The sequence below is a fragment of the Anthonomus grandis genome, chromosome 19, assembly GCF_022605725.1.
Source record: "Anthonomus grandis grandis chromosome 19, icAntGran1.3, whole genome shotgun sequence".
NCBI classification, from domain to species: Eukaryota; Metazoa; Arthropoda; class Insecta; order Coleoptera; family Curculionidae; genus Anthonomus; species Anthonomus grandis.
Genome location: NC_065564.1, coordinates 479,371 through 494,708, shown reverse-complemented (window position 1 = coordinate 494,708; position 15,338 = coordinate 479,371). Strand labels below are relative to the sequence as shown.

Sequence of the window (15,338 nt, the reverse complement as noted above, 5' to 3'; positions counted from 1 at the left end):
TTAAGCTTTTCTGCATGATTTTAGATGTTCTATCGACGTACCAAAAAAAAATTAATTTAAAAAAAAAATTTTTTTTTTTTAATTTTTCACCAAAAAAATTGTCAATTTTTCAAAAATCGTCCATAACTCCTTTATTTTGAAATTTACGACTAAAAGTTATTTTACATAATTTGTAGTATTTTTGATAAGGAATCCAATGGTAGAAGAAAATTTTTGATTTTCCCAATAGTTTTCGAGAAAATTCGGGAAAACTGTTTAGAGGTTTTTCCCAATTTTCTGGAAAACTATTGAAGATAGAAATTATTTTTCTGTTGCATCTGATGCGCATTGATATTTCAAATAACTTTTATTATAACAATTTTTTTCTGAAGTCAATAGTTTTTCCGGAAAAAAATAAAAACTGAAATATTGGAAATTTTCCTACCCCTTTGGATTTTTTGGCGAGACATTTTTGGATATAACTTTTTTTTGGTCCGTTTTCCAAAAAAGTTTTATTAAGCTTTTTTGAATGATTTTTGATGTTCTATCGATGTACCAAAAAAAAAATTAATTTTTTGAAAAAAAAATTTTTTTCAATTTTTTCACCAAAAATTTGTCAATTTTTCAAAAATCGCTCATAACTCCTTTATTTTGAAATTTACGACTAAAAGTTATTTTACATCATTTGTAGTATTTTTGATAAGGAATTCAATGGTAAAAGAAAATTTTTGATTTTCCCAATAGTTTTCGAGAAAATTCGGGAAAACTGTTTAGAGGTTTTTCCCAATTTTCTGGAAAACTATTGAAGATAGAAATTATTTTTCTGTTGCGTCTGATGCGCATTTACATTTCAAACAACTTTTATTATAACAATTTTTTTCTGAAGCCAATAGTTTTTCCGGAAAAAAATAAAAACTGAAATATTGGAAATTTTCCTATGGGTACCCCTTTGGATTTTTTGAGAGACATTTTTGGATATAACTTTTTTTTGGTCCGTTTTCCAAAAAAGTTTTATTAAGCTTTTTTGCATGATTTTAGATGTTCTATCGATGTACCAAAAAAAAAAATTAATTAAAAAAAAAAAAAAACATTTCAAATTTTTCACCAAAAATTTATCAATTTTTCAAAAAAGGCCCATAACTCCTTTATTTTGAAATTTACGACTAAAAGTTATTTTACATCATTTGTAGTATTTTTGATTAGGAATCCAATGGTAAAAGAAAAATTTCAATTTTCCCAATAGTTTTCGAGAAAATTCGGGAAAACTGTTTAGAGGTTTTTCCCAAATTTCTGGAAAACTATTGAAGATAGAAATTATTTTTCTGTTGCATGTGATGCGCATTTACATTTCAAATAACTTTTATTATAACAATTTTTTTCTGAAGCCAATAGTTTTTCCGGAAAAAAATAAAAACTGAAATATTCGAAATTTTCCTATGGGTACCCCTTTGGATTTTTTGGCGAGACATTTTTGGATATAACTTTTTTTTGGTCCGTTTTCCAAAAAAGTTTTATTAAGCTTTTTTGAAGGATTTTAGATGTTCTATCAATGTACCAAAAAAAAATTAATTTTTTGAGAAAATTTTTTTTTCCAAATTTTTCACCAAAAATTTGTCAATTTTTCAAAAATCGCTCATAACTTCTTTATTTTGAAATTTACGACTAAAAGTTATTTTACATCATTTGTAGTATTTTTGATTAGGAATCCAATGGTAAAAGAAAAATTTCAATTTTCCCAATAGTTTTTGAGAAAATTCGGGAAAAGTGTTTAGAGGTTTTTCCCGATTTTCTGGAAAACTATTGAAGATAGAAATTATTTTTCTGTTGCGTGTGATGTGCATTGATATTTCAAACAACTTTTATTATAACAATTTTTTTCTGAAGCCAATAGTTTTTCCGGAAAAAAATAAAAACTGAAATATTGGAAATTTTCCTATGGGTACCCCTTTGGATTTTTTGGCGAGACATTTTTGGATATAACTTTTTTTTGGTCCGTTTTCCAAAAAAGTTTTATTAAGCTTTTTTGAAGCATTTTATATATTCTATCGATGTGCCAAAAAAAAATTATTTTTTCGAAAAAAAAAATTTTTACTAAAAATTTTCCAATTTTTCAAAAATCGTCCATAACTCCTTTATTTTGAAATTTACGACTAAATATTATTCTACATCATTTGTAGCATTTTTAGAGAGGAATCTAACGGTAAAAGAAAATTTTCAATTTTCCCAATACTTTTCGAGAAAATCCAAAAAAACTGTTTAGAGCTTTCCCCCAATTTTCTGACAAACTATTGAAGTTAAAAATTAATTTTCCTTCCTAAAATTTTAACTCAATAGTTTCATTGAGTTTATGCATAACCACCTTCAACTTCCACCCTTTTTAAAGGGCATTTAATAAACAAAAGACTCTTTAAGGCCACCCCGCACTTGTCCATAAAACGCCGTAGCGTCCACACGAGAAAACTACGTCCGAAATCGGTGGTGGACAGCGTCGAGGGTCTTTCCGCGGACGACATTCCCAGTCTTTTACCCAATTTACCTGGGAAAGGGGAAGAGGAGGACTCTGTTACTGAACTCCCGAACGCCGGACAACAGCTGCAGCATTTAGTCAAGGGCATTTTCTTGAATAAAGGTTCGAATTTCGCCCTTATATTGTGCCTCAGGGGTGTATAGAGTAATTGGAAAGTTTCTTTGGGGTGTTCTGAAGGTTTTAGTGAAAAAATCATGAAAATCCGTGCATCAGAGGTTTTTTTATGCAAGTTTTTGCAAATCAGGTCCAAGGGGGAAGAGGGTCTTAGGTAACCGGGGTCATAGATCCACTTCTAGTGCTCAGATCGGGTTGGTTTTTGTTTTAAAAGTTTCTTTGGACTGTTCTAAAGCTTTTAATGAAAAAATCATGAAAATCCGCGCATTAGAACCTTTTTTATTCAATTTTCTGGAAATCAGGCCCGAGAAGAAAAGCTCCTTTTTTATTACTCTATACACCTCTGAAATCCCCCCTCCCCCCCTCCGTATAATCATGATCTAAATTTTTTTTTTTCTCTAATCAGGGCGTCCCAGGAGGGCAAAAACGCGCGCCCCCACCAGACCCGTGGTAAAGCCTCCCGACGCGCCCGATTCGGTCTCGCAGGTCTATTGACTTTTTTTTCCGTCCCTTTATTATACCGATAAATTCACGGACATTTTTCAGGATTTAATCGAGGGTCTGGACACGTTTTTCCGTCCTGGCTCGGTCACCCCCACCTCGGACGAGTGTCACTCGTTCCAGCTAGATGGCAGTCCCAATCACGAGTTTCACTCACCATGTCTGAGCGAAGATCGGAAAACGCCGAAACCGAACCGGAACTCTCCGTTATTCCGAAGTAAATTTGTGAATAAACGAAATTGTGCTTAAGTAGGGTTCTTAAATGGGGTTTTTTTTTGTATGTGTTTAGGTTTGGCCACCCCGACGCCCCGATCTCGCTCCATCGACAATTTGGAAAAGTGTTCGCCGGGATTGGCGCGAAAAACCGCCGCGGAATCGCCCCTCGGACGTCGTATGACCGGTAAGTTTACCCTCGACTCTTACCTCATCTTACCCTTAAATCTTGTGTTTTTTTGATGATTAAATGATGGATATTGGTCGGGAAAGTATTGTCTCTTTATCCTTTTTCCAGGCAATTAAAGATATCTTGCATTAAACTGAAAAAAAATTGATATTAGACGTGGCTTGACTAAAATGGCTATAGCTCATTAATTTTTTCATTTAAAGCAATGGTTTATACATCGAATTTATCCTTAAGAAGTGCCGAACAATTTACTAAAAGAATTATAGAAATTCGTCAAGGGGTTTTTGAATTATACTCAAAAGTGTCTCTTATATTCCAATTTTGACCTTCCTTAGGTCCATCCCTCGTAAATCTGAGTCTATCTCAGAAAGTTGCTGACCCACAAGGATTCTTTATATATGAAATTGTTCGTTAAGAATCGTTCTAATTTTGATTGAAAACCTCATTAGAATGCCTCAAATAGTTCTTAAATTATCCTGCGTTAAAGTGTAAGTTTTGTCAAAGAAATTGATGTTGGACATGGCTTGGCCAAAATGGCTGTAGCTTATACATTTTTTCACATAAAATGATGTTTTATTCATCGAATTTATCCTTAAGAAGTGCCAAACAATTTATTAAAAGAATTATAGAAATTCGTCAAGGGGTTTTTGAATTATACTTAAAAGTGTCCCTTATATACCAATTTTGGGCTTCCTTAGGTCCACCCTTCGCAAATCTGAGTGTATCTCAGAAAGTTGCTGACCTACAAGGATTCTTTATATATGAAATTGTTCGTTAAGAATGGCTCTAACTTTCATTGAAAACCTTATCAAAATGCCTCAAATAGTTCTTAAATTATCCTGCCTCAAAGTTTGATTTTTGTCAAAGAAATTGATACTGGACATGGCTTGGCCAAAATAGCTGTAGCTTATTAATTTTTTCACTTAAAGTGATGTTTTATACATCGAATTCATCCTTTTGAAATCCTATACACTCTACTAAAAGAATTATTAAAATTCGTCAAGGGGTTTTTGAATTATACTCAAAAGTATCCCTTATATACCAATTTTGGCCTTCTCTAGGTCCACCCTTCACAAATCTGAGTGTATCTCAGAAAGTTGCTGAGCTACAAGGAATCTTTATATATGAAATTGTTCGTTAAGAATGGCTCTAATTTTAATTGAAAACCTCATTAGAATGGCTCAAATAGTTCTTAAATCATCCTGCCTCAAAATCTGATTTTTGTCAAAGAAATTGATACTGGACATGGCTTGGCCAAAATAGCTGTAGCTTATTCATTTTTTCACTTAAAGTGATGTTTTATACATCAAATTCAACCTTAAGAAATCCTGCACAATTTACTAAAAGAATTATAAAAATTCGTCAAGGGGTTTTTGAATTATACTCAAAAGTGTCCCTTATATACCAATTTTGGCCTTCCTTAGGTCCATCCCTGGCAATTCTAAGTCTAACTCAGAAAGTTGCTGAGCTACAAAAATTCTTCGTATATGAAATTGTTTGTTAAGAATGCCTGTAACCTTGATTGAAAACCTCATTAGAATGCCTCGGCTAGTTTTTCAATTATCCTGCATTAAAGTGTAATTTTTGTCAAAGAAATTGATACTGGACTTGGCTTGGCCAAAATGGCTGTAGCTTATTCATTTTTTCACTTAAAGTGATGTTTTATACATCGAATTCATCCTTTTGAAATTCTATACGCTCTACTAAAAGAATTATTAAAATTTGTCAAGGGGTTTTTGAATTACACTTAAAAGTGTCTCTTATATTCCATTTTTGGCCTTCCTTAGGTCCATTCCTGGCAAATCGGAGTCTAACTCAGAAACTTATTAAGCTACAAGAATTCTTTATATATGAAATTGTTCGTTAAGAACCGCTCTAACTGTGATTGAAAACCTCATGAAAATGCCTCAAATAGTTCTTAAATTATCCTGCCTCAAAGCCTGATTTTTGTCAAAGAAATTGATGTTAGACATGGCTTGGCCAAAATGGCTGTAGCTTATTCATTTTTTCACTTAAAAAAATGTTTTATACATTAAATCCATCCTTAAGTAATCCTGCACAATTTACTAAAAGAATTATAGAAATTCGTCAAGGGGTTTTTGAATTACACTCAAAAGTATCTCTTATATACCAATTTTGGCCTTCCTTAGGTCCATCTATCGCAAATCTGCGTCGAGCTCAGAAAGTTGCTGAGCTACAAGGATTCTTTATATATGAAATTGTTTGTTAAGAATCGCTCTAACTTTGATTGAAAACCTCATCAAAATGCCTCAAATAGTTTTTAAATTATCCTGCCTCAAAGTCTGATTTTTGTCAAAGAAATTGATGGAAGACATGGATTGGCCAAAATGGCTGCAGCTTATTCAGTTTTTCACTTAAAGTGATGTTTTATACATCGAATTCATCCTTTTAAAATCCTATACACTCTACTAAAAGAATTATTAAAATTCGTCGAGGGGTTTTTGAATTACACTCAAAAGTATCTCTTATATACCAATTTTGGCCTTCCTTAGGTCCATCTATCGTAAATCTGAGTCTATCTCAGAAAGTTGCTGAGCTACAAGGATTCTTTATATATGATCTTGTTTGTTAAGAATTGCTCTATCTTTGATTGAAAACCTCATTAGAATGCCTCAAATAGTTCTTAAATTATTCTGCCTCAAAGTCTGATTTTTGTCAAAGAAATTGATATTAGACATGGATTGGCCAAAATGGCTGTAGCTCATTAATTTTTTCACTTAAAATAATGATTTATGCATCAAATTGATCCTTGAAAAATCCTACACAATCTACTAAAAGAATCAATAAAATTCATTGAGCGGTTTTTGAATTACACTCAAAAGTGTCTTTCGAAAATTTTTAAATATCTTCCAGGCAGTCGAGGTCATTTTTTGTTCCTTCCAACTAGCTGGAGTACATTTTTATTTGGAGTCTCTTTAAATACAGTCGCTTTGTCTTACTTCCAGACTGTTGAAGAGTCATTTTGTCCTTCTTCCAGGCTATTAGACACATTGCACCTCCTTTACAGGCCTTTAAGTCATTTTGTCCTTTTCTTGGACAGTTAAAGAGTCTCTCTGCCCTATTTCCTGTTTTCCTTCCTATTTTAGTGTCCTGATACAGTTATAGCCAATTTACACTTTTAGTTTATTTATATATCACCTATATTTTTATTGAATGTAGCTTCTTGCTAAATAAAGATATTATTTATTTATTTATTTATTTATTTATTTCCACCATCTTGGACTTCTTCCTCGATTTTGTTTCCGTCTACTTTTAGGGTAAATCCATCTATTGTGAGACTGTATAGACAGACAGTCGAACTTGTATTTTAAATAAATAAATAAATAAATTAACAGGTGACAGTTTGGTGAGTCAACAGAGCAGCGAGGGTAGTCTGACCACCGAGTCCACCTACGACCACTCGCCCTCCAGTCTAAAAGGTGAGCTCTCGAAAGCCTTGACCCTTGATCGATCATTTTTGTTTATTGTTAATAATTTGTCGATCGTAGAGGAGGCCACCGATCCGATAAAGCACTTTAAACTGAAACCGACTCAGAAACCGAGACCGTGGTCGATGGTCACGAACACGGAACAGCAAAAATCGGATCTGAGTCTTCTGAGCGACGGCTCGAGTCCGAACAATTCGACGGGGAACACCCCGGACTCGGCCGCCGACGCCCCGGACAGTTCCGAGTCGAGTTCGATCGATCGGAAATTGAAAAAAGTCGGTGAGTTGTCTTTTGTTTGTTTGTTTGTTTTTTTAATTGTTTATGCACCGCCTCATTATCGCGTTCATTTGTTTTTGCACCACTTTATGTCGCTTCTTTAATTTTGTTTTTTTTTTCTGTTGTTTCCGAAGGTGTTTTGATGAACGGGTATAGAAGCGAGTTCGACTTTCTCGATCGATACAAGGTAATTTTTTTTGCTTAGATATGGCCTTTCGTCGTTTGTTTGCTTCTTTCGTTTGTTTCATTTTTCATGCGTGGAGGGGGGGTGAAACCAGTGGTGGGTTAATTTTTATTTTTTTTATTTTTGCAAAAAAGCAGATAACCCGCAGTAAGTCGACCCACGAGAGAACCGCCGCCGCCGTGGGAGGTACCGCCGACCGGCGGCAGAACAATTTCGGTGGGGCGCATGTTATTAGATAGCGAGTTTACGGTTTTTTAATTTTATTTTTGGTTGAACGTACGTCTTAGCTCGATACTGTAGGTTAAACTTATTAAAATTAAACATAAAAGAGAAAAACGCCAATTTATAATATCGCGAGTTTAATAGTAACACGTGTTTCCATCGGCTTAAGGCATCATCAGACATTAAAAGGCAGGATTACGTCCAGGGGGTTGCGAAGGGAGTGCGAGTATTTCTGTCCTTCTTCCAAACAGTTGAATAGTTTTTCTGTCTCTGTTCCTCCATTTTGAATCTCACTCTCTCTTTTACAGAGTTAAAGAGTCATTCTGTCTTTCTTCCAGGCAGTTGAGGAGTGTTTCTGTCTCTGTTCCTCTGTCTTAAATCTCACTGTCTATTTTCTACAGAGTTAAAGAGTCATTCTGTCTTTCTTCCAGGCAGTTGAGGAGTGTTTCTGTCTCTGTTCCTCTGTCTTAAAACTCACTGTCTCTCTTCTACAGAGTTAAAGAGTCATTCTGTCTTTCTTCCAGGCAGTTGAGGAGTCTTTCTGTCTCTGTTCCTCTGTCTTGAATCCCACTGTCTCTCTTCTACAGAGTTAAAGAGTCATTCTGTCTTTCTTCCAGGCAGTTGAGGAGTCTTTCTGTCTCTTTTCCAGGCAATTATTGTCTGACCCTTAGCAGCCTACAAGAAGGACAAACAGACTGTTCAACTGTCTAGAAGAAAGATAGAACGACTCTTAAACCGTACAAAAAAAAAGGATGAAATGATACTATTTGATAATTCGAAAGTAAGACAGAAATACTCTTCAACTGTACAGAAAAGAGACAAAATGACTCCTTTGCTGCTTGGGAGAAAGACAGACAGACTCTTTGACTTATTAGAAGTAAGACAGACTGTTTGACAGCCTGGAAGAAAGATAAAAATACTCTTCAACTATGCAGAAAAGGGACAAAATGACTGTTTGACAGCCTGGAAGAAAGATAGAATGATCCTTTAACTGTGCAGAAAAGAGACAAAATTTCTCCTTTGCTGCTTGGGAGAAAGACAGACAGACTCTTTGACTTCTTGGAAGTAAGACAGAATGACTCTTCAACTGTCTAGGAAAAGGACAAAATAACTCATTGACAGCCTGGAAGAAAGATAGAATGATTCTTTAACCGTGCAGAAAAAAGACGAAGTAACTCTTTCATTAATTGAAAGAAAGACAAAATGATTCTTTGACAACGTAGACGAAGGACATAATGGCTCTTCAACTGTGCAGAAAAGAGACAAAATGACACTTCAACTGTGCGGAAAAAAGACAATATGACTGTTTGACAGCTTGGAAGAAAGATAGAATGATCCTTTAACTGTGCAGAAAAAAGACAAAGTAACTCTTTCATTTCTTGAAAGAAAGACAAAATGATTCTTTGACAACGTAGACGAAGGACATAATGACTCTTCAACTGTACAGAAAAGAGACAAAATTTCTCCTTTGCTACTTAGGAGAAAGACAGACAGACTCTTTGACTTCTTGGAAGTAAGACAGAATGACTCTTGAACTGTCCAGGAAAAGGACAAAATGGCTCATTGACATCCTGGAAGAAAGATAGAATGATCCTTTAACTGGGTAGAAAAGAGACAAAATTTCTCCTTCGCTGCTTTGGAAAAAGACAGACAGAGTCATTGACAGCCTGGAAGAAAGATAGAATGATCTTTTAACTGTGCAGAAAAAAGACAAAGTAACTCTCTCATTACTTGAAAGAAAGACAAAATGATTCTCTGACAACGTAGACGAAGGACATAATGACTCTTCAACTGTGCAGAAAAGAGACAAAATGACTCCTTTGCTGCTTGGGAGAAAGACAGACAGACTCTTTGACTTCTTAGAAGTAAGACAGAATGACTCTTTGACAGCCTGGAAGAAAGATAGAATGATCCTTTAACTGTGCAGAAATAAGACAAAGTAACTCTTTCATTACTTGAAAGAAAGACAAAATGATTGTTTGACAACGTAGACGAAGGACATAATGACTCTTCAACTGTGCAGAAAAGAGACAAAATTACTCCTTACCTGCTTGGAAGAAAGACAGACAGATTCTTCAATTGTCAGGAAGAGAGATAGAAAGACCCTCCAATTGCCTGGAAGAAAGACAGAATGACACTTCAACTGTGCGGAAAAAAGACAATATGACTGTTTGACAGCCTGGAAGAAAGATAGAATGATCCTTTAACTGTGCAGAAAAAGGACAAAATCACTCTTTGACACCCTAGAAGAAAGATAGAATGATCCTTTAACTGTGCAAAAAATAAACCAAATTTCTCTTTTGCTGCTTGAGAAAAAGACAGACAGACTTTTTGACTTCTTGGAAGTAAGACAGAATGACTCTTTAACTTTTTAGGAAAACGACAAAATGGCTCATTGACAGCCTGGAAGAAAGATAGAATGACCCTTTAACTGTGCAGAAAAAAGACAAAATGACTGCCTGGAAGGACAGCTCATCAACTTCCTGGGCAGAAACACTTGAACTATCCAGAAAAAAGACAAGAATACTCCTTAAACAACTTAAAAAGAAGGACAGATAGATGAATTATTTTGTTTATTTTATATGGTTTTATCGAGCTAAGACACACGTCTCACACCTTCGTTAACAAAAAACTCGTTAATACCTTGGCTCACTGTAGAATTTAGCGTGTTTGTAATGTACGTACGAATTTTCCCGGCTTGTCTATAGAGTTTTTCCGATTGGAAAATTGGGAGTTTCTTGAGGGACAAGGGGGGTTGAGGGCCCCCCCGTAGTTTCATATTTAGGGCCTAAACATCGACTTGACTGCCAGTTAACAACTTTATTTACATTAAAAAGTGCAATAATTCAAATGTTTTCCTATGGACTTTGTACAGACTGAAGCTCTACCCTTCCGGTCACATTCCAGAGTTAATTTTGCGAAAAAATTGCGTGTTTTTTATATAATTTATTGTATATATACCCGAAATATGCACCCATGACTTATTCGTTTGTATAATATTATTAAACAATCTTATCTAAGTGAGGCCCTAATATTGTACAAACCCGGTGTTATGTGATTTTTTTAAATTTATGTTATTTTATTATTATTATTATATACTTCCTTATGTACTTCGCTTCCAATATTTTAGAGAGAAACTGTATTCCTTTTTATACCTTAAAAGACAATTAAAAAAAAAACGTATTCCTTAAGTAAAAATGCTGTTTTTATTGAACAATTACTTGTATACAAACGCACACTTAAAACAGGAACGATTTTGCACTCTTATTGCCATTTTCTCACTTAAAATTGGAATGACACTGTATCAAGAGGACTGCTCCGGATCATAGTACAGCCCCGTATAAACAATTATCCACATAACCTTAAAAAGACGAAGCAATAAAGTAGTGGCAAACATTTAAAAAAAATAAAGAGTATTTACCAAAAAGCCTGCGAAAGAGGTCATAAATCCTTCCTTGGTGAGCTCCCAGGGCCCCCCGAACTCCTCTTCCTCAATACATTGAAAATTATTAAAGTAAACATATAGGAGGCCAGCGTTTATCAGTACAAACCTGAAAATCAAGGAGCATAGAACCTCTCGCACACAAGCACATATAAGAGTAACTTACAATGCCAACCCCAAGAAGCCCTGAAGGGGTATGACGCCCCACAGTATCCCCAAAAAGAACCCTAGGGCTTGCCTTAGCCAGTAAATAACGTCAAGGAATTCCTCCTGGAACAAAATCGGGATGACCGGGGGCTTAAGTTATAGTATAGAGACTAACCTTGTCAGGCCATTCTGACTTGCCGGTGACCGCCCTGGTCCACACAGAAACCTCTTTTTTTGCCCCGGAGCCGTTTTTATCCGAATTTTTCGTTTTCGTGCTCATTTTAATTGAGGAAAACCCTTTAAATTATTGTGAAAATATCGGGGCAATCGTTGGTTAATTAATAACGAAAAAGTGAGGTTAAAGATAAACGTCAGATTTGACAGATGGCCCCTAAGAAAGTCAAGGACTGCCTGGAAGAAAATTACTCTTTAGCAGCCTGGAAGAGGGGTGGAAAGACCCTTGAAGCATCCAGAAAAATTACTTTCATTGAAAAGCATACGAGTTATTAATTGCTCTGAACTAAAAAAAAGTGAGGTTAAAGATAAACGTCAGATTTGACAGATGGCCCCTAAGAAAGTCAAGGATTGCCTGGAAGAAAATCAAAATTACTCTTTAGCAGCCTGGAAAAGGGATGAAAAGACCCTTGAAGCATCCAGAAAAATGACTCTCATTGAAAAGCATATGAGTTATTAATTGCTCTGAACCAAAAAAAAGTGAGGTTAAAGATAAACGTCAGATTTGACAGATACCCCTCAGAAAGTCAACAAGGACTGCCTGGAATAAAATTTATATTACTCTTTAGCAGCCTGGAAAAAGGAATGTAAAGACCCTTAGAGTATCCAGAAAAATTACTTTCATTGAAAAGCATACAAGTAATTAATTACTATGAACTAAAAAAGGTGAGGTTAAAGATAAACGTCAGATTTGACAGATGGCCTCTCAGAAAGTCAAGGACTGCCTGGAATATAATTACTCTTTGGCAGCCTGGAAAAGGGATGAAAAGACCCTTGAAGCATCCAGAAAAATTACTTTCATTAAAAAGCATACAAGTTATTAATGACTATGAACCAAAAAAAAGTGAGGTTAAAAATAAACGTCAGATTTGACGGATGGCCCCTCAGAAAGTCAAGGACTGCCTGAAAGAAAATCAAAATTACACTTTAGCAGCCTGGAAAAGGGATGGAAAGATCCTTGAAGCTTTAAAGACCTTTAAAGATAAACGTCAGATTTGACAGATGGCTTCTCAGAAACTTAAGGACTGCCTGGAAGAAAATCAAAATTACTCTTTAGGAGCCTGGAAAAGGGAAAGGAAGATCCTTGCAGCATCCAGAAAAAATTAATTAATGAGCAATTAATTACTATAAACTAAAAAAAAAGTGAGGTTAACTAATACTCACTTTTTTTTGTCACTGTTGTCAAACGTCACTTTTGACAACATAACCTATACATTTTCCCTTAAGTAAACATAACCTCCCAAAGTTTCCGCGTCCCCCCTCAGTATTATTGTTGTTATTGTCTTTATCGGTGTAAAAAGGGGTACGAAAATGTCTCACCCCCATTGCCAATTATGGATGGGAAGCGTAAATATTCCTTTAATCAATCGGTTTCATAAATTTCTCTTTAACCGGATGAATTTTCCAGCTGGAGTCTTTCATGACGGAGAGTTTCATTTTGAGCGCCTTCAGGAAAATGGGGGAGATGCCCCTGAGCGTAAAAATAATGCGAAACAAGTTCACCGGGGAGCCAGCGGGGTACTGTTTCGTCCATTTCGCCAACGACGAGGAGGCCATCAATGCCATGCACAAGTTGAACTCGAAACCGATCCCCGGTACCAATCCGGTGGTACGTTTCAGGCTGAATAACGCGAGCAACAGCCAACAGAGACAGATAATGGACAGAGAGTTTTCGGTTTGGGTGGGGGACCTGAGCCCCGACGTGGACGACTATAATTTATACAGAGTCTTTTCCTCCAAGTATAACACTATTAAGACGGCCAAAGGTACTTGTTTTCCCACTTTCGTTATTATTTAATATCTATTTGATAATGTTTTGCAGTTATTTTGGACAGCAGTGGCTTTAGTAAGGGTTACGGTTTTGTGAGGTTCGGTAGTGAGGACGAAATGAGGGACAGTTTGATAAACATGAACGGTTACGCAGGATTGGGTACTAAACTGTTGAAAATCAGTACAGCAGTACCAAAGCCGAAAGGGCAAGAGGCCAACGGACAGGCCTCCACTGCCGAACCCAATTACAATTACTACGATCCCTCCAGTTATTGGCAGAATTATGCGGCAAGTTGGCAACAGGTAAAGGGGGGGTTTTTGGGGCTTTTTTTAGTGAAAATTTGCACTTTTTTGGGGTTTTTAGCAAGGATATTATGACCAGAATCAGGCGCAGATGCAGCAGGCCTACGTCCCTCCCCAGGAGCATAAGAAGGAAGACGATTTAGAGCTAATCGGTATGATTTGTATATTATAGAAGTGATTTATTTAATAATTTGATTTTTAGAACACTCGGGACCTCTGGACGTGGACAAAATGAACAGGGAGAAAATCGACCAGGACAGTAACTTTTGGGACGCCCTCGAGAGCTCCAAATGGGTCCCGTGTGAGGTCATAGAGGTGGGAAGTGGTTAATAATTTAATTTAATAATTTTTTTTTGTATAATGTCTTAATAAATTTATCCCTTCGCCCCCTTTCACATCAAAAATAAACAAACCATGAACGAAACATTTATTTACTTGTTACGATTCCAGTGATGTCTTCGAGATTTACTACTCCCCAACTGTATGTATGTTCGGACTGATATAAGGTTTCCCTGATGAGACCTGGAAGTAAGAAACTTTCAAGGTAAATAGGCATTCCCTTATACTATCTATTTGGAAATTTTTGTATTTGTAAAAGCGTTTTTTAATTAAATAATTATGTGATAGATGATGTGTTCAATTAAATTTTGCTTCAGTGTGATGTTTGGACTTTAATAAACTTTGACTGATGAGGTCTATAAAGATGAAACTTTCAGGACTTGTAGGCAGTACCATAGACAATCTCTCCAGAAAATTTCAGCTTTCTAGCTCAAGCAGTTTTTAATTAAAAAATAAATAAGTGACGGCATGTTCAACTAAATTTTGCATTAGTTTGATGCTTGGACTTAAATAACTTTTGACTGATGAGGTCTATAAATATGAAACTTTCAGGGCTTGTAGGCAGTACCATAGACAATCTCTCCAGAAAATTTCAGCTTTCTAGCTCAAGCAGTTTTTAATTAAAAAATAAATAAGTGACGGAATGTTCAATTAAATTTTGCATCAGTTTGATGCTTGGATTTAAATAACTTTTGACTGATGAGGTCTATAAAGATGAAACTTTCAGGGATTGTAGGCAGTACCATAGACAATCTCTCCAGAAAATTTCAGCTTTCTAGCTCAAGTAGTTTTTAATTAAAAAATAAATAAGAAGCAGTCATTTTCAATTAAATTTTGTATCGGTTTGATGCTTGGACTTGAATAACTTTTGACTGATGAGGTCTATAAAGATGAAACTTTCAGGGCTTATAGGCAGTACCAAAGACAATCTCTCCGGAAAATTTCAGCTTTCTAGCTTAAGCAGTTTTTAATTAAAAAATAAATAAGTTACAGTCATGTTCAATTAAATTTTGCATCGGGTTGATGCTTGGACTTGAACAACTTTTGACTGATGAGGTCTATAAAGATGAAACTTTCAGGGCTTGTAGGCAGTACCATAGACAATCTCTCCAGAAAATTTCAGCTTTCTAGCTCAAGCGGTTTTTAATTAAAAAATAAATAAGTGACAGTCATGTTCAATTAAATTTTGCATCGGTTTGATGCTTGGACTTAAATAACTTTTGACTGATGAGGTCTATAAAGATGAAACTTTCAGGGCTTGTAGGCAGTACCATAGACAATCTCTCCAGAAAATTTCAGCTTTCTGGCTTAAGTGCGTTTTAATTAAAAAATAAATAAGTGACAGTCATGTTCAATTAAATTTTGCATCGGTTTGATGTTTGGACTTGAATAACTTTTGACTGATGAGGTCTATAAAGACGAAACTTTTAGGGATTGTAGGCAGTACC

At 35.5% G+C, this 15,338-nt stretch overlaps 3 protein-coding genes across 7 annotated transcripts in view; 2 read left to right on the top strand and 1 right to left on the bottom strand.

The window, feature by feature from the left end:
• The window catches only part of LOC126747639 (F-actin-uncapping protein LRRC16A), a 31,162-nt gene extending 21,453 nt beyond the window's left edge, over nt 1-9,709 (top strand). The window contains exons 16-23 of one of the 4 annotated variants that reach the window (XM_050456389.1): nt 2,392-2,608; nt 3,027-3,106; nt 3,167-3,338; nt 3,411-3,521; nt 6,881-6,964; nt 7,034-7,252; nt 7,384-7,436; nt 7,571-9,709. In XM_050456389.1, coding sequence (XP_050312346.1) covers nt 2,392-2,608; nt 3,027-3,106; nt 3,167-3,338; nt 3,411-3,521; nt 6,881-6,964; nt 7,034-7,252; nt 7,384-7,436; nt 7,571-7,672 — 1,038 coding nt within the window. In that variant the 3' untranslated portion in view covers nt 7,673-9,709. Of the gene's footprint in view, nt 1-2,391; nt 2,609-3,026; nt 3,107-3,166; nt 3,339-3,410; nt 3,522-6,880; nt 6,965-7,033; nt 7,253-7,383; nt 7,437-7,567 lie in introns of all 4 variants that reach the window. The other 3 variants (XM_050456388.1, XM_050456390.1, XM_050456391.1) reach the window with 3 other exon arrangements.
• Nucleotides 9,710-10,838: 1,129 nt separating this feature from the next.
• On the bottom strand, nt 10,839-11,789 carry LOC126747660 (respirasome Complex Assembly Factor 1). The gene is made up of 4 exons (XM_050456424.1): nt 11,420-11,789; nt 11,264-11,367; nt 11,077-11,206; nt 10,839-11,016 (listed from the first exon to the last, which is right to left on the bottom strand). The coding sequence occupies exons 1-4, from the start codon at nt 11,522-11,524 to the stop codon at nt 10,960-10,962; spliced, it is 396 nt and encodes a 131-aa protein (XP_050312381.1). The 5' UTR covers nt 11,525-11,789; the 3' UTR covers nt 10,839-10,959.
• Nucleotides 11,790-12,667: 878 nt separating this feature from the next.
• Nucleotides 12,668-14,177, top strand: LOC126747654 (tRNA selenocysteine 1-associated protein 1). 2 transcript variants are annotated; one of them, XM_050456417.1, is made up of 6 exons: nt 12,668-12,825; nt 12,887-13,244; nt 13,301-13,551; nt 13,613-13,703; nt 13,754-13,866; nt 14,002-14,177. In XM_050456417.1, the coding sequence occupies exons 1-6, from the start codon at nt 12,790-12,792 to the stop codon at nt 14,002-14,004; spliced, it is 852 nt and encodes a 283-aa protein (XP_050312374.1). In that variant the 5' UTR covers nt 12,668-12,789; the 3' UTR covers nt 14,005-14,177. The 2 variants fall into 2 exon arrangements, with proteins under 2 accessions (XP_050312374.1, XP_050312373.1); XM_050456416.1 differs by lacking the exon at nt 14,002-14,177 and having other exon boundaries at nt 13,754-13,975.
• Nucleotides 14,178-15,338: the final 1,161 nt, after the last annotated feature.

Excerpts from the sequence above, each read along its gene's own strand:
- LOC126747660 (XM_050456424.1), bottom strand. The coding sequence starts at position 11,524 with ATGAGCACGAAAACGAAAAATTCGGATAAAAACGGCTCCGGGGCAAAA. Across the intron at positions 11,207-11,263 it reads GGCTTCTTGGGGTTGGCATT|GTTTGTACTGATAAACGCTG; the intron begins GTAAGTTACTCT and ends CTTGATTTTCAG. Across the intron at positions 11,017-11,076 it reads CCTCTTTCGCAGGCTTTTTG|GTTATGTGGATAATTGTTTA; the intron begins GTAAATACTCTT and ends CGTCTTTTTAAG.
- LOC126747654 (XM_050456416.1), top strand. The coding sequence starts at position 12,790 with ATGTCTCACCCCCATTGCCAATTATGGATGGGAAGC. Across the intron at positions 13,245-13,300 it reads CACTATTAAGACGGCCAAAG|TTATTTTGGACAGCAGTGGC; the intron begins GTACTTGTTTTC and ends AATGTTTTGCAG. Across the intron at positions 13,552-13,612 it reads ATGCGGCAAGTTGGCAACAG|CAAGGATATTATGACCAGAA; the intron begins GTAAAGGGGGGG and ends TGGGGTTTTTAG.